We start from the raw sequence: 18,412 nt of genomic DNA, 5'->3' as shown, positions 1-18,412 counted from the left end.
CTTGGCAGGATTTAATGTAATAAATTAAATTAATTAAATATAAAACAAGAAATAAAGGAAAATTAATTTTTATTACAACAAGGGTTTTGGGATATCAACCCGCTTTACTGGACCTGTGAAGTCTGATTGGTGCCGAACAAGCCATCAGATGCAAAGTGTGTTTGCTATAGTACATCAGTTGGGATGGATACGACCACCATAGGTTTGGGACAGTACCTAAACCCTCCCTGACTCTTCCCTCTGCCTTCTAAGCTGTTAAGACTGTTTCACCCCCCCCCCCCCCTCCTCAGGGTTCATTGGATTTGGAGACGAGTTTAAAAAAGCAGAGGGTGCATTGGAATGTGGTACATTTTTCAGGTGGAGGCTTTCAGATGGAGGAGCCCGTGCATTCGGGGGCCACAAGCAACTATAGGTTGTTTACTGCCTCCTAGTTTCTCTCTTTTCTGTCTTTCTGTCTTTCTCTCTCTTTCCCATCTTCTTAAGTATTAAAATGTTTGAAAAAAAAATGTATGACATTTTTGTTTTTATTACGTAGAGAGAATGACAGGTACCCCTGCTGGGGGTCACCGACACATCACTAGCGCATTGGGTTTCTGCGCAGGATGTGCGCGCGCAGTTTTTTTTTTTTTTTTAATTTAATTTAATTTAATTTGATTCAATTTAATTTAATTTTTTTATATTTAATTTTATATTTAATTTTATATTTAATTTTATATATAATTTTATATATAATTTTATATTTAATTTTATATTTAATTTTATATTTAATTTTTCATCATCACCATCATCAATTCTCCGCGCTGGTTCAGGGGTAAATGATCCTGGTCTTCACAGGTGACTGACCTACGCAGGCCTGTAGCCGCCACCCCCCCACAGGAGATTATGTGCTTGTGTTTTGCTTTTCTTCCCGGCACTACGCTGCCGGTGCGAACAGCCCAAGTATTTAACATGGGCTAACTTGACTATTTTCAACAAGACTGCTGGATATACAATGTTGGAATATTCAGTATTTTGTGACTGGTTTCGCTTTAAGGAACGACACTGAGGAGTCGGACCTGCCCGCCCCGCAGACGATCTTCGTAGCTAGCAGCTCCTCTCCTTGTCAACAGCAGGAGATGAGCACCGCGACCAGCGGTCGTTAGCAGCTGCTCAAAGCCGACCGACGTGTATGTTTTTCGGGGATCGGAGCTAAGAACCAGCGGGTAAGAAGGATCGAGCTCGATTTAGCTTATTTCCAATCAAACCGAGGGGTGACACGTGGGTTTGAGCTAGCTCGGTTAGCTGGTGGGACTAGCTACTGATAGCATGCAGGGATTCATGTTTATGTCTGGGCTTTTTCTAAGAGATCGTGTGGAGTCGAGCTAATTTCTGAAAAGTGTCAGCGCGTTGAAAGAGGAGACATGAAACAAACTTGCTTCTGTTCTGACTGTTTCCCTCCTGGCTGCCAGTTGATCAGCTGCAATGGGTTTCCCCTCTTGTAACTCAAAGCACACATGCTTTATTTGCACTGACAGCCATTGCGTTTGCAACAAGATTTTTCTGACACTTTTCAGAAATTAGCTCGACTCCACACGATCTCTTAGAAAAAGCCCAGAGATAAACAACATTGTGTTGGAGGTCTGCATCCAGGAGTGACAGCAGCAAGTACGCCCTGCGCCTGTGCAGGTCTACGTCAGTGTCCCTGTTCATGCTTGTGAGCACTGCAAAGTCTTTTCATTGTGTTGCATGCTTTGTGCACATTAGTGTCGTTGTGTGTTATATCCAGAGCAACGTCACACACATGGTTTGAGAAAGCAAAAGGAATCATGCTAATAATGTCAATGGTCACATTCAGGATTTTTCATGGATTAAACAATTTGGGTTTGATTATAAAATTCCATGGATTAAAGACTTTTTCTCATTTGTAACATTTCAAAACAGATCTTACTCTGGAATATTGTGCCTACATGTTAAAACAAACTGTGCCATTGTGTCTGTGTGTTCATTAGTAGGTGCAGTTTGAGCCAGCTTAGTTTACTTGAATGGTCTTTATATCGAGGGAGGAATGGAGATCGTTGTCTGAGCCTCCATCGTTGTTAATCTGGCAGCAGGATGATTCTGATGATGAAGAGTGGAGGACACGTTAGTCCAATTTAACAGAGCAGAAAAGGGAAGAGAGATCGATGCACAGAGCTTTGTGTGACCCCGGACAGAAATAGGCATGTAGAATTATTAATAACTATTAATATATGCTATAAATTATTTAATTTAATGTATATATTAATTTAAATTATTTAATATATTCATTATTTCAGTTCCACAAAAAACTGAACTGTCCTTGTACTGTTCCTCGAGAAAAAAAATGATATATATAATTATAGTAATTGATAATTCATAGAGATTGATTGCTCCTTCAGTTCCCACTTTTGTCCACAAGGTGGCCGTATTGTACTGCTCACCTTGAGCTGATGTTGTGATCTGACCAGGATATTATTATGATGATTATTATTATTATAACCATAATTACCATTATTGGTATGTTATATCACTATCTATCTATCTATCTATCTATCTATCTTCCTAAATTGTTATCATGGTTTGGAGAAAAGATTAATACTTTTTTTTACATATATGTGTAACAGGGTCAATTCTTAATATAGTTTAGCAGTGTTATTTTCGCCATTCTGCTGAATTCTGTCTTAATTAACCTGACAGGACGGTGATTCCTTTAGGCTGCAGGGATTTGGCGAAGTCTATTTAGGGACACCGTAGCTCTCCCCCTCTCCCTCTCTCTCCCCACTGCTGGTCCTGTGTGTGTGTGAGGAAGGTAGTGTGGCCCCGGCAGGTGCGGACTCAAATTGTTTGTTGAAAGTAACTTTAATGTTAACGGAGATCACGCAGAAAACCTTCTGCAAACATTAACCTTTATTCTCTCCATAGAGCCAGCGTACAGCTGTGTGTGTGTGTGCTTGTGGGTGAGACGGTATCAGCATCGGCATAAACGCACGCTGTAATCTCCAGTCATAAGAATAATACTTGTAAGTAATGCGCCGGAACATTTACCAGATTCTTCACTATTGTGTCCGTGACATTAAGTTAAGTTGTCTTTCCCTGTTTTAGTAATTGTCGTCAGGACAATAAGGACGGCGTGGATCCCTGCGTTGTTTTAATGAATTAAAGGTATGACATAATGATGTGTTTTGTTTGTAAATGTTTTTAAACATTTTGATAAACTGGTTTAAATTGTGTGACCTAAATACAACCTGTTTGTTTTATAGGGCTGCCTTCAGCAGGATATTTACGGTCACTGTTTCTTCCCACATTTAGATTTATTTTAGATTTTTTGGCCTTGTTTAGATTTAGTTTATTTTAGATTAATTGGTTTGATTATTGGTTTCTTGGTTTCTATTTTATTTTGTTCTCTGGCAATGTGCAATATGGTTGACTGGTACTGTTCAATCCAGGTGTAATGACTTCAATAGTGGTGAGTTATTGGCTCCATAAACTAGAGGCCCTCTTCTGTAATTTTATTGTATTATATCGCTTGCAGTGTTTCGTAGAGTGTGCTGTGTTTGTTTTAACGCATGATATTTTAGCGTTTTAAAGTTGGGTCATGAGCCTTTATTTCTCTCTTTTTAATCTGTTATTTGTATCAAGTCCAGGTGAGTACGTCAACCTTTGCACATGTCACTGTGCTGTTTGATCAGTCTTTTTACATCATTTGCACGAATTAAATAAATTGTATATTTCTGAAATCTCAGCCTCCCGTCCCGTTTTATTCTTGACATATGTGGTGAACCCAATTTACATTTAACTGTCACCCTAAACCATTTCGACCACTACATATGTATATTTGTCTTCGTTTCCAATATGTCTAACCTTAAAAGTTGGTAGAGGTTTCAATGTATATTTATGTACTAAATATTTCAAGAAATTCTGCAGCTATATGATAAACTAGGGCTACGTTGAGTCAAATTTACAACTTGGATGCAATAAAATAACGTCTTTTATCAAAAGCCAAGTTAAAGATATGTGTTTTAAAGTCATATGTATGATTTCCACATCTCCAGCAGCTCGCAGGTCCTCAGGTGGAGTGTTCCAGTGGATCAGAGTCAAAAGCTGCCTCACCAAAACAAAAGTTTCTGTGTTTTGGAACAATTCACTGACCAGTACCTGAGGAGCTGTATTGGTTCTGTGAGCATATGAAACATGTCTGCATGGTCCATGAAGAGCTTTAAAAACAATTAAAAGAAACTTAAAACCAGCAGGGACCAGCGCAGAGACACTGCAGAGTTCAGGGCTGGTGTGAACTCTTTCCCTGGTTCGGGTAACACTCGGGATGCAGAGTTCTGAATCAGCTGTAGATCATTTCTGACAGTTCGGGGTCAACCTCACATTCAACACTACACAAGTCAAACCTGCTCAAAATGAAAGGAATGCAATCCGTTGTTCTGTGTCAGGGATAAATGAGTTGTGTCCTCACATCTCAATATGAAGTTGATCTGATGGAAGCCCTGGGAGAAATGGCTCCGAGCCTGGACAGAGGATATGAAAATGAAAAAAGTTTAAGTATAGAATTTTCTACCACAACCGCATTTTTCATAGTTGGAACGTTTTCAAAAACTCCTGATTACTGCTATTACAATTTTTTCGTTTCATGAACTTACTTATTACACAAAAGCTAATATTGATACATGTATACATTTTTATTACCCTGTCTTTTCTCTTAAATGTTTTCTCACGAGGTTTCTGTGTTTTTCGCTACCAGGTAAAAGTACCTAAAAGAATGTATATGTTTGTAAATAAATGTATTTGAAAGAGAGATATCCCTTCTGCTCTTCACCGTGTCAGAGAAGCTGGGCTCTGCTGCCCCCAGCTGGACTGACATCATATTCCCTCTGTCCCCCTCTGAACTCTCTGTCCCCCTCCCTGAACCCAAACCGGCCTCCAAACACCTGAGTTCATCTGGAGGTGAACGAAACCACATCCCTCCCTGATTTCAGTTTTACATGCAGGCTTTGAAGCTGCTCACTGTCTACGACCAGGCCTCATTCACAAACATAGGCCTTGCTGATGGTGCCGGGTCAGAGCCAAACGCCTTCAGGACACACGTGCTTATGTAGAGGGGGTCTGTTGTAGAGATGGTTCACTCTCACGGTTTTACTGCCACAAATAGGCTTCGTGCAATTGTCCTGTTTAACACATATTTCGGTTTGATTTGGTAATATTTGTGTGTGTGTGTGTGTCTGTCTTTGGAGACGAATTGCAGACTAAAATACAGTCAAAGGGGAACAACAGCTATTCTGTAGCATGTAGCATGTCCACATTTAATGATAAATAGTCTGTAAATGCTCTGTATTTATTCATATAGTGTTTTTCTGTTCTTGATGATCACTCAAATCGCTTCGCAGTACTTTTTCCATCTCCTTTGACCGCCAGGCCCCCGCGCCATCCTCTCACATACATTATGAAATCAGGTGTACTAGCAGAACCCTGTGCTATTTTTAGCGTTTCCCTTCCAGGCCCATGCGGCTCGGAGGAGGACTGTGGGTGGATCCCTGCGGAGGTGTGTGGTTGCACAGCTCGGATTTGAAAAAAAAACAAAAACGTTAGCTCTGATATTTCTTGTATAAGTTTTCTATGAGCTATATAATCATTGCAAGGGTCAGCCATTATTATAATTGTGGATTGTCCTTGTGAGTAAATTGATCTCAGCCACAGAGAGAATCTAGTGCACTTCTTCACAAAATTCAAACTACTGTTCCGATGGAGGAGTGGGTGAAGTGTTTAAGTCCTGAAAACACCTTTTGAGTTTCAGGGGTAAACAGTGTTGCAGGCAAATCCAGACAGATTTTTCCTGCAACACTTTTTACCCTTGAAACGTGTTTTGTTTACCCACCCCTCCATCGGCATAGTGGTGAGAAGATGACTGAGGGGATTTCTTTATTTTTGGCTGAACTGACCCTTTTCGCCCCTATGAGACAAACTGTTATTAGTGAATGAATGTGGGCCATACAAATAATTGTATGATTGATTGATTGGTGGACCTTGACACTCAACACAACTGTAATCAGATGTTGTGCAGATGAACACGATGAAGACATGTTGGATAAAGAGCATCGACACGGACCCCCCCACACACACACACTAAAAACCCTTGCAACAGAAAACCTGTTTATCAATCATATGATGAGGGCGGGGTCAGGGTGTCGTGCAGTCCAATCACAGGAAAGATTAGAAGATGATAATGCACGATCTCGTCATCTCAGTCGTCACGATCAGTTGTATTATGACAGGAGGAGAGAGAGAGAGAGAGAGAGTGAGAGAGAGAGAGAGAGAGTGAGAGAGAGAGGGACAGGGAGGGACAGGTTGCTCACAGCTGATTTCCTGTCACCTGCCCTTGGTAACTTTTCATGACTGCCTGGATCTTCTTCCGTGTTCCCTCCTGCTCCTCCGCCCCGTGTCCGCTCCTCCTGTGTCCGGGCTGGGCCGGTGCACCGCTCGGTCCGCAGCTCGTTCAGACACGCAACGAGCAGGAACTTGTCCACAAACACACGGGGACACAACAACCGGAAGCGGCTGAGGCGGACTGGTGAGCGCACGTTGTGACATCTGTCTGTCGTGAGGAGACACGAGGGGACCGGGTGTGGTGGGGGGACAACCGCAGGGATGATGAGAGACTCCGCGGCTCCGCTGCTGCAGCGGCCCGGGCTGGAGGACGTGTCCGAGGAGGAGGACGTGTTCGCGGCGGACGGGAGCCTCAGGATCCCGCGGGAGCCGAACGACTACCAGGTGGTGTTTTTGTTTTGTGTCCCTGTGTGTTTCACCTGAGAGTTATGTCTGTACTAAGTTGTCATCTTCTCCAGAGTTGTGTGTTCAATCTGTGGAGCCCCTGCAGAAGTGTTGTTGAACTCAGGGGCGAGTCTAGGAGCGTGGGCAGGGGGGGCAGTAACCCTGACTGGCCCCCTGTCCTGTCAGAAGGGCTGTCAGTTATTATTTTGACCCTTCATTGAGGGGGAGATCACTGACTGATCGCATGCCCTCTTGACCTTTCACTTAAGTAAGTCAGTGATTTTCCATCCCTGGCAAGTAGAGACGTCTACAGTGGAAGTATTCTGGGTTGTGTGCATGGACGGCAAAGTAAAAAAAATCAAAGGTGAGGGTGTTTGGGTTCAAATCTATTAAAGCAAATTGTGTGTCACGTTAAATTTGTTCAAACAGACGCGTCAGCTGTTTCCAGACATGCACTGATCTCCTCACATCCTCTGGAGGAGGTGCGTGTGTGTTAGCCGGGTGGGAGCCGCAGTCGGGAGAAGCCCCTTTGAGGGGGTTGATGATGCTTCTGACATGCGACAGACTCAAAAAAAACAAACACATGTAGACGGCACCGACAAAGATGTGGTGATAACAGCCGCCACAGGTGTGCTTTCAAGAAAATCACGTGATCTCTGCAGCGGACGTTACTTCCTGCCTCTGCCTGTTGCTAGTGTGTTGCTTTTTTGAAAGGTATCGAGCAAACAGTGAACAAGGAATGACTTAAATGTTCGCCTTAAATGTTTGGCCCCTCGGAGTAGATTGTGGCTCCTAATTTACAGCAAAATCCTGGATCCACTACAGATTTAATCCCTGGCTGAACGAGTAAAGCAGCACCGTTAGTACTGGAAGTTTACCCTGTGTCTCTGGAGGGATGTATTCATATGACCTGTGTTAACTTGGCCGGAAAAAATGCACACTAGGAATAGTAATTAATCCATGTTTGTATTTTGTAGCTGCCTAGAGAGACGGAGGTGAGGGCTGCGAAGGAGGACGAGGGCCACATGACCATGTCCCGGATGGAGGCGGAGTTTGTCCAGCTGAACCTCAGGAAGCAAGTGTCCTACAGGTAGGAAACACTCAGGAAACAGAAAACATGGAATGCGTCCCACTTCCTGCTAACCTGTTTTACCTGAACAATACTCTCTCGTCCTTACTACTACTGTGAGTAGCGTGGCGGTATGCGTCTGTGTGTGTTGTGTCTGTGATCGCATGTGCAAGCAAATCTCTATTTATAGAGCAACTTAGCATCCTAAGTCTAGCATCCTAGTTAGGATCCTAGGATTGACTTCCTAGCTGAGAACTCGCATGTATGCATTACTTTAATGCTTGACAGTAGATATGCCTGGTGCTGTTGCTGGCGTGATTGCATAACCACAACGACCAATCACAGTCTCCCCCCCTCAGACCACACAACATAGCTGCCTTTCATGCCGTCCTAACAAATCCATCCAGACCAGGTTCACCAGCTGCCTCTGGCTCCTCTTTCAAGGCTCATGTTTGATCTCGGGCAGGACCTGCATTGTCAGTAACCTGATTGAATTAGCCAGCGCTTGCACTTGTGTGTTTGTAAAAAATTTTATTTGATTGGAAAACATCTAACACATAAAGCAACGGAACCAGCAACGCAGCTCGGTAATACGTGACGTCTCCTCATTCAAAGTAGATGAGCAGCGCCTCAATCGAAGCTAACACAGCCATGTGAGTGCTCTGGAACTCTAGCATCCTAACCCTGGCTTCCTAACTCTAGCATCCTAACCCTTTTCTTTCCTTTTATATTCAACGTATGTGAATGTTGCTGATCACCCCCCCGATCATATGGCAACCACATCATGTGACCTACATATCTCAAGCTATGAAAGCAGCCGCTTGGTCCCCTTCATCTTTCTCTGTCAGTTGGATGAGTCCTCGGACCTGGTGCAGAATAAATGCATTTGGCTGAAACATGCATCAGCACATCCTACACAGAAACTTCTATTTATATACAATCCGAATATGCAGTGGGAATGTGTGCGCCCTCAGAGAGTGTGCATGAGTGAGACACAGAATTTTACCGATGGTGTGATTTATCTTATCCTTATCTTTTTCATTTTATTCTTTTTGAAGTAGTAGTTTTGTACCTATTTGGTTATTTGAAGCCTTGTTATTTATGGTTGAGTTTTCCGACAAGATCAAGCCTTCTCCGCAACAACCAACCAAATTTTTCCATGTACGCTCATGTGGACAGAGATTGTTTAAGTTTGAATACGCTATTTTCAAATAAAAACAAGTAGTATGGATGTAGCCTTGGAGTTGGACAGCAGATAAGCACAAGAGACTGTTGCAGTTGAAATCAGACATCAGTTGTATTCATCATATTTTGGGGTATTATTCTCCTCCCCTGGTGCTTAAGACTAGATGCTGTGGTTTGTTTAGTCTTTTGTTGAAACACAGTGGCCTCCCATGCTGTTCTTTGTCTCCATCCTCATTATTCAGACCATACATCGTTCACTTGTAAGGGGGTGCTCCTAATCCCTCGGCAACGCAAACAAGTGTCCACTGGAGTTGTGATTATGCAGAAATTTAGTCAAGATGCTTTATAATTACCGTCAAGGCCTCAGGTTTTCAGTGTTCTCAAACACGCAGCAGCCGCGTCACTAATTAGCTCTGTTGCGTCAGTGTATTCAACCTCATTGTGAACTGGTACCAGGTCGCTGACATGTGTCACGTGTCATCTTCCACATGTCGCCCCCTTTGAAAAGATTCAAGATTGTTTTTCCTGTTAATGCCGCACCCATTTCCAAACTGGGTGAGAAACCCAAGTAGGAAGGACCTCAAGGCAAAGTCCTCTGTGATATGAAGTCAGGTTTTTCAACATCTACAGTTTTTCCGCTGGGTTTTTCCAGGACACTGTTTGCTGTTGCTTTCTCTGTGAATGAAATATTGGCCTGTCCGTTGCCTTGGAAACGGTTGGCGTGTGTGAATCTCTAACCTAATTGCTGTTCCTCCTCATAAACCGACAGCTGGAGCAGCTGCCCCCCCACTTTGACCCTCCCTACCTGAATGTTTCATGTCATGGACAAATACACCAACACAGACATATAGACACAGATGAGTGGGAATACACAGACTGAATTATTTAGGGGGGAACTCAACACCAAACCATTGTTCCATTGAACTGTTTGGATTGTTGCCCCTCTGACCACACCCGAGTGCACTTCTGCATCCCTGTGCTTGGCAGCAGTGTCGGCTGAGGAGGCTCTAGCAAGGCCCTGGATCTCTGGGGGCGTAAGAGATGACCTCCATCTTTAAGGGCCACTCTTTCCTCTGGAAGTTTCCAACACCTTCAGACCCCATGAAAATGTTACAGGGGAGTGTTAAACTCATTTTAGAGTCAGACCAAATTCCAGCTTTTCCACGTGTCGTTTGTGTCATCTACATGGGAGTGGATTGCAAAATGGCTAAACACAAAATCCCCACTTTTTTGGGGGATGACATGTGTATGATCAAGGCGTAAGAACACATGAATTAGTAGTTTTGGCTTCACACCGCAGAAGATTTACTCATACAGTGTGACTGGGAATTTAACAACAGCATTCCTAAAGTCACACAGCGTGTGCACAGCTCCACCATGGTGATGTACCCCGGTTAGAAGTGAGCCAAAGATATCCCACTAATCCCAGTTTGCAATATAAGCACCTGGATGTCGCAGTAGGATTGAATGCATGTGTGTGCAGAGCAGTTTGATGTTTGAAATGAAACATGTTCATACATTTATAATATGTTTTTTGATTATTCAAGCATGTTACTAAAGGTGTCAGGAGAGGCCGTGTTTCCTCCTCCTGTCACTCACCTTGGCAGGAGGAGGGTTGTGTCTGTGTTTTGGAAGGAGAGAGAGATTTAACCAGAACACTCAGGATTTCAGAAGGGGCGTGTGAATCAACGGGCAGACGATAGCCTGTCTGATATTGAACTGGGTCGCGACAAATAAATACATGCCAAGCAGGTTTCTGTCTTTCCACGGCCGGCGTCTGATTTCCGGAGCTTGCCATCACTGCCTGGAGATCAGACAGTGCAGCGTCAGACGGGACACGGTTCATCAGGCGGCTTCTTATGTCACTGCCAGCAAGAGGCATAATCTCAATATAATTTAGTATAATCAGTAATCCAGATAGGATTGTGTGTGTGTGGGTGGTGGGGGCGAGGCCAGATGTCACAGCTGTCGATTCCCCTTTGCATGAGGATCAGCTGTATCCGTGACTGTGTGTGCTGCCTTTTCTCTCACGAGGTGACCTCTCCATCTCTAAGTTGCAAAGCTCGGAAAAAACATCAGCAGGGATCTCCACTTCCTCAAATCTGTCCCACCCTCTACTGCAGGGAAACTGGAAGCACCTTTATCATTAAGGGAACCATGACATTTGTAATATGCTCTTTTTGCATGTGAAGCAGGGGAAATCAGAGAAGCAGGCAGGGAAGTTGTAATTATCTTTTCGTTTTATTTGTGTGCTTAGCGAATCACATGTTCTGTCTATTAAGGCTGTCAATCATTTAAAAAAAGCAGCTGAAACAAATGTATTTTCACATTTCATCACCTGTTGAGACCATGGACTGTAAATAAACGTACTGGACATGACAGATTCAACAAAAGTGAAACCAAAGCGTCTCAACCACCAAAGAAGGCTTCTGTCACTTGAGGTAGTTTCAACCACACTGACGTATGTTCAAGTGCTAGTTTCTCTGGTTAGTTTGGTTTTATTGACAGCCGAGACCAGCCTACGATTTGTCGGTTGTGTGTATTTGTGTATTTCTGTTCACGCAGTTTCATCCCCAGAATTGCTACTGCTACTTTCTAAGATAGTGGCAGGAAGTGGAGACACGATGTCCCTCTTTATTTTGAGTCTACGGTTGAAACCATTGGCTACAGGAAGATTTTATTTGACGGACCAGTTTGAGCTTGGCTGTGTTGCAGGTATAAACTATTGGAAGAACCATTTATGAAAGTTAATCTTAGGCCCCTCGTATTACAGCTCGAGAACACCTAGATGTGACTCATGGGCTTTACATGACAGCGACACAGAGGCTGTTTGAAACAAAATAATCAAAGGTTTCCACTGTATCTGGTTTTTGTAAGGACATGTCCGTTATTACTGACAACAGAGTCTGGAGATGGAACCCAGACCTGCTGCCTCCAGATGGCCGCACAGAAATTAAATTAACTGAATTAAAAAAAGACTTCATACATACTTTGTTGTTGCAGATGACAGATGCTAATAAGAACCGTGTCCGTCTTCCTGGCAGTTATTTGCCTAATTGGAATGAAATTGTGTTTACGCTGTATGATTAGATATGGCTGCTGTCTGCAGGATGTGTACTGGAAATAAAACACACAATTACAAACATGACTAAAAAGGGTTTGTGTCGAGTTTGCGGTCAACTGATTACAGTTATTAAAAATAACCCAGAACAAAGATGTGCCATGTCCTTGAGCACTGTTGACGAGCAGGCAGCAGTGGATGTGTAGTCGGCCTTGAAACCACACTCCCAGTTTGTTGCTGACACAGGTTTCCATCTTACTTACTTGTGTCTTATACATTCAGGACAAAATGTTCATCTGTACAAAGGAAATAAAATTGACTACAGTCAGAATCAGGATTTTTCTTGATCTCAAATGATTAACTCTTAATTCTTGACAATGATCCCACTTCATGGCAGCTGAAAACCAGTAGCATTTATGACATCATAGTATAGTTTGGAGCCAATTCTTGTTCGATACATTTAAACTTCAAATTATCTTTCAATCACTTATGACACGATAACTTGAAATCAAAGAGTTGTTAAGTGCTTCCTCACTGAATCATAAACCTGTGGGTACTTCTTGGTTGTGTAGCAGCCCTTTAAACTCATAGACCTGTTGAATAAATGATGATAATGATAAATGGGGAGGAATGGCCCATGGTCTGGAGACCAGCGAACCAGAAGGCTTCTGATGGATGGCCTCTGGACCAGGGAGGAGGAAGGGTCCGTTAAGATGGCGACAAATAGACAGGTCAGATGGGCAGAACCTGTGGATGGAGACAGAATCTCTCTAGAAGATGCACAGGAGAGTGGTGGCAGACAGAGCCCAAAGACAAAGCAGGAGGGCAGTGGTCAAGGCCGATCTCCTTTTGAGGACAAACACAGAGGTTGGGTTGGTAGATGCTGAAAGACATTCAGCAGACAGGATGATGACTGGGGTCTTTGCGGCTACATGGATGTACAGGGTCTACACACATCCTGGAAATAGCAAAGTACCCAGGAAAGATTATCCTGTTATCACCTAGCTGGTGCAGGAGCAGGTCAGCGGCGAACTTGGTCACTGATTGGAGGCTGACAGAGGATGACATCATTCCTGAGCTGAATGGAATGAACCCTTTCACTCAAATGAGCTCATCGTCTTCCATAATTTAAAACCTAGCAGCACCCTACGGGAAAATAAATATTTCTTTTTGTTTCGACCGTGAATTTTCTCGCCTCAGGCAGCTGCTAACGAGCCTTACATCTTTTAATCATCTGTGCAATATGATGCTTTGCCGTCTGCGGCGGTTTTTGCCTCAGCCTCCGGCGACACACTGACGGTCCCGCTGATGAGCGCCATCGACACGTATTGACGCATTGACTTGAACAATGCCCTTCCTGCCTAAAGCCAGAAAAGTTGCATAATAGAGCACGTTCCCACACCAGATGGTGGAGCTAACACAGATGGCAAAGACAGACAGCCAAAAGAACCGACAGGAGCTTCAGACCAACAATCCCAAACTGACCAAACCCCTCCTGTCCGTAGAGGTGGAGTAGTTTTCACTGTGAGTGTGTATGAATGCTGATGTTGCATCTCGATGAAGAACGTGACCAAAGCATGTGCTCACCCAGACCTTCCAATGGAGATGATAATCACTATGTCTCTCTGTAAAACCAGTTAGATATTAAATGCTAAAACATAGTCCATTCTATATGAAACAGTTGAAGGAAGACGTGCAGGATCCCTTTGTTTGTTGTGCTTTTGTTTAAGCTTCTTTCAAATGTCTGATTCAGAGGCTCTGGACATTCTCCCCAGTTTTTCCTGGCACCCCCCTTGTAAAAACTCTGGATAACATTATAAAGCCTATGTGAGAACACAGCAGGATGTTGTCTGGGAGAGATAAGGCCTGGATGAAGTAACAAGAACACAAATACCAATTCAAATCCCTTTTTAGTGTACACACTGTGCATTCTTTCTCGGTTAATGTTTAACATCCCTCAGTGAAACAGCAGAAACACGGAGGACACTGTGCAGTACCAGGGTGCCGAGCTTGTTTTTGAGCGAAGAGCTCGCTGCCACTGAGCTATTTGAGAATTCATGACACAGAAATCTCATTTGCACTTTGCACGGTTGCGATGTTCAGATCAGTGTCGCACACGCTGGGACTCTGTGTGGTGGTGTCGGTACGACTCGTGTAACTCACACACAGTTCCATTGTTGTCGTCTGTCCCCTGGAGAGTGAATCCTCCTGACGAAAAATGTTTCATCTCTAAATACTCAGAAACTAAAAACACAGGTGTATAAGCTTTTATATAACAATTTTTTTTATATTCAGGTTAACCGGTTTATTCAAATAATCCTTGGCAAAAGCTTAATGAGTGTTGTGGAAATGGAGATGTGGAAAAATGTTCATAACTGTGTCTTCAAACCCCCACATCTGAGGTTTGTGGGATTTGTTTTTTTTCCGTGTGTGTAAATTTAACACAGGAAATGACCCTGCTATACATGGTGCCCTAATGACCTGATTGTGAGCGGGCGACAGCAGACAGCGGAAAACCTAGTAAACATTGACACCACAGCTGCAGTGCACTGCCGGTGACGTCATGTGCTGCACTAATGTGCTTCTCAGGTTTTTCTGTTAAGTCCAGTGATTCAGATGTTTTGAAAATTGAACATGCTGAATAGAAAACAAAAAAACTACTCAGGCTTCCTCTGGTTCCTTCTTTTTTTCTAAATAACATGCTGAACACAGAAAGTAATCTCATCTGTCTGTGGCTGCGTCCACAGCTTTCACACCTCATCATCATCGGCCGCTGCCAGACCCAGTGTGTGTTCAGTGACGTTAACAAGGAGCAAACTACATCTCAGCAGCAGGAGTCGTCTGTTCTGTCACAGTGCGATCTGGAGAAACATGACACAGCGTCAGTTTGTACTCTTTGTCCACTTTCACAATTAGTTCTTATTAGAATTGAAAGTTAGGTCGGTTTTACTGTTTACTGTAGCAATCGTTTAAATATCCTTGTTTAATAATAATTTAATTCATGTTGCGTTAATGATCTCACTTAGTTAATGTGGTTATTTTCCTTGTATGTATATTAACATAATTATAAGTTTAGTTTTATTAATAATGTAGCCACGATAGGTTGAGCTCAATAAAGTCAAATCATTCAGGTGGGAGTGCAGATTTTATCACCAGGTTTAAACCAGCTCATCAAGTTAATACAAGGTTCCATCCCATTACAGCCCTGTGACTACACGATATACTGATGTTTACACATGATTCTTGGGTTGGCCAATGAATTAGATCTAAAACACAGCGACCAGCAGCTGCCTGCTCCGGCTCATTCAGCAGCCGACTGACAGAAAACTTCCAGTTAGCGTCGGCTGTCAGTTGACGGGGTCAGTGCGGTAAGTAGGTTGATCACTGTCACTGATCAGGGCCAACCCTCCACAGCGCAGAGCAGACGGAGTCACTTATGATGCACGGCCGCGTCACACCTCTTTCATTTCTCTGCGGTGTGTTCGTAGAAAGTGAATTCATCGCTGATGACAGAGTTGTCGTTGAATCATGTCCCACATCAGAGGCTTGAGAATGTTCAAGGAGTGTTTGTTTTTTTAATCTGGATTTCTTTGTTGTTCTTTTATTTAGCAGCCATGACCCAAAACTTGAATTAAACATTTGGTGTGGATCCAGGAATTTGTTTAACTTTTTTTCCCCGTTGTTCTTCTACCCTTTTTTTTCTATGGAATTTAATTTAATTATGAATTGATTGATTGGCAATCCTTTCCCTTTTTCTGAAGGGTTGTGCCCTGAGGTGAATTATTATTATGATTGATTATTGATATTGATTTAAGTTATCTAATATTAATATCCATTCCTAATAGCTCATAACTGATAAACTGTTATACCTACACACCAGAGACCATTAAACATGCTCTAGAAAGCTATTCTAGATAGAAGTTACATGTAAGCAAATACTGAAACCTGAGTAGAGTCAAGTATTAACAATTAAAGTGGCGGCATTTATGTAGCACAAAGCGATTTACGTCACGCACACACACACACACACACACACACGAGCGCAGCGCACACACACACACACACACACACACAAGGATTACAGGGTTCAAACTGGCAACCACACTACTCTGTTATATAGTGACAGGTCTTACAATACATAAGCACAATAAGTCCATGCTTGTCATACGGTATAAATGAACTTATGACAAAGCACCAGCACGTTGCTGATCCCAGTAGGTTAAGTTGACGTGTCGTGTGTTACAAGCTTTTTGTAGCCTGGAGCTGAATATTTTCACGATGAGACATACTATGCTGCCTGTTAAGAGCGTATTATTGAGCTGTGTGCAATGTGTGCCCTCCACTTGTATCTCTTGAAAGGTGCGTAACAGCCGATCAGAAAGAATTCCAAATTCCTGAAATTCATTCAGAGGCAACGTCACGTTGGAAATTCCCGGCACGACTGCTGCCTACAGCCACTCGTGCAACTGTAACAGTTTTACGCCTACTCTCATTTCTGCAACTTCACACATACATTTTGGACAAAATATATACAGTCAGGTATTATTTTGTAAACAGGATTACATGAGGACAGCAGCAGCCTGTACTTGTCGTTCATTTTCCACTGTGTCCTCAGATGTAAATGTCCCGACTGGATCACAGAGGAGAGAGACGGGCTTAGCACTGTGCCGCGCCGCTTCCTGCACCTCATTAGGGACATTGTTTGCTTTGGGGTCAGGTTTAGGATTAATGTTATAATTTATAATCAGCGCTTCACTCTCAGAGAAAACGGGGGTGGGGGGGTGTAAAATAGGTCAGCTGTGGGTGTTGGTAAGTTAAAAGGATTCTCTCTGAATTGTGTCGAGCTGTCGAGTGGCATTTTATTTGTCATGGAAATGTGGTGTGGGCGGCGGAGGCGAGGGAGCAGTGGTAAGGAGCAGGTGTGTGTGTGTGTGTGTGGGTGTGGGTGTGCGCGCAAATACACATTAAAGTATTAGGATGTGTTCTGTCTGTGGAGAGGATGGGAGCGAGAATCACATTGCACCGTAACAGCAGTCTTCTAATTCCTCCTGCTCCCACACACAGTATATAGATATGTGAATGCTACATATAAATAAATCTTATGATGTTACGCTCAGGACAGAATAGGACTGGGTACAGTTAAGTAATGCTTACATCATAAATCCAATAGAGACGTTTATTTTTAGTCGGGGTTCTGTGATCCTGCCAGAGAAACAATTCAGGATGTACGTCGTCACACCCGTTACAAAAATATAATTATCTGATGATTTTTTTGTAACTCAGCTCTTTTAAAGTATAAAAAAGTGTATATATATATATATAAATAATAAGAGTAGGATGAAGGCTTCTGCCATGTATATTATCTACTAGTTATTTTATAGGTCTCAATTACGTTTACATTGGTTTAACGTTGGTTACGTCACACTTTAAATTGAGTTTTTACCCTTTTTAAAGAAATGTATTGTGTTTCTTTCGCATGATACAGATATAAGCATGCTGGGATGGAACTACAATGATCCACAAACATAATGTTATTTCATCGCACTTGTAATCCTCAGAAAATGTGAACACTTCCGGGGATTAGACGCAACCTGAAAGGTCACGTTCAGGGCAAAAAATGTCCGTGGTACAGTTCAGCATTCTGGCTCCGTTAAATGTTGTGTTTGATAAGTTTGCTGTTTCTATGACATTGTCGTGTTTTGGTATCGTGCAACATTCCAGCAGAGGGATGAATGATTCAGCAGAACTTTAAACATGGTCAATAGAACCTTTCTTTCCTTGTTGCCCACTCAAAGCACAGGACAGTTTTCGGCCATTCACACAGTGCATCTCTGTGCAGCTGCTCTCGATGAGAAGGGCCAAATCTTGGGTTCAGTAATGTGCCCCTTGGGAAGGCTGGGATTGAACCGCCGAGTATGACCGCTTCACCTCAGCCACAGAGTTTAATTTAACACAAATTGATTTCATCTCAAACGGTGCTCTCTCCACAAACCTGAACCCTGAATGAGTAAAAGTTTCCATCGTGTTCACAGTTCCTCAGACAAACATCATAATTTGAGATTTACACACATCCTCTTCACGCTTCCTGTAAATGTCTGTCCTCTTGTTTCACGTTATATCTCGGACAAACAAAACAAAAGAAAGATGAAGCGTGTGAACACATTGATAAACATTCAAACACTCATCAGTATATGAAGAAGAGCACTATCATCAACTGCTGCAGCATCAACATGCGTATAACAAACATATCCACCCTCATTCAAACTACTTTACAAAGAATTTTTAAATGATTCAATATTTTTCTTCTATTTTAAGCATTTGAGTTT

The 18,412-nt window shown here is 42.8% G+C and overlaps 1 protein-coding gene and 1 long non-coding RNA gene across 3 annotated transcripts in view; both read left to right on the top strand.

The window, feature by feature from the left end:
* Positions 1-828: 828 nt before the first annotated feature.
* On the top strand, positions 829-3,734 carry LOC128431016 (uncharacterized). Of its 2 annotated transcripts, XR_008334097.1 has the most exons (3): positions 829-3,017; positions 3,100-3,159; positions 3,258-3,734. It is a non-coding gene; the product is annotated as an uncharacterized LOC128431016 (long non-coding RNA). The 2 variants fall into 2 exon arrangements; XR_008334096.1 differs by having other exon boundaries at positions 3,100-3,734.
* A 2,568-nt stretch (positions 3,735-6,302) lies between these two features.
* dgkza (diacylglycerol kinase, zeta a) overlaps positions 6,303-18,412 on the top strand; it is a 73,952-nt gene continuing 61,842 nt past the window's right edge. The window contains exons 1-2 of the mRNA XM_053417567.1: positions 6,303-6,771; positions 7,749-7,861. Coding sequence (XP_053273542.1) covers positions 6,649-6,771; positions 7,749-7,861 — 236 coding nt within the window. The 5' untranslated portion in view covers positions 6,303-6,648. The remainder of the gene's footprint in view (positions 6,772-7,748; positions 7,862-18,412) is intronic.

The sequence above is a fragment of the Pleuronectes platessa genome, chromosome 24 (assembly GCF_947347685.1).
Source record: "Pleuronectes platessa chromosome 24, fPlePla1.1, whole genome shotgun sequence".
Taxonomy (NCBI): domain Eukaryota; kingdom Metazoa; phylum Chordata; class Actinopteri; order Pleuronectiformes; family Pleuronectidae; genus Pleuronectes; species Pleuronectes platessa.
The sequence above is the reverse complement of the archived record's forward strand: the minus strand, read 5'-3'. Positions and strand labels throughout refer to the sequence as shown.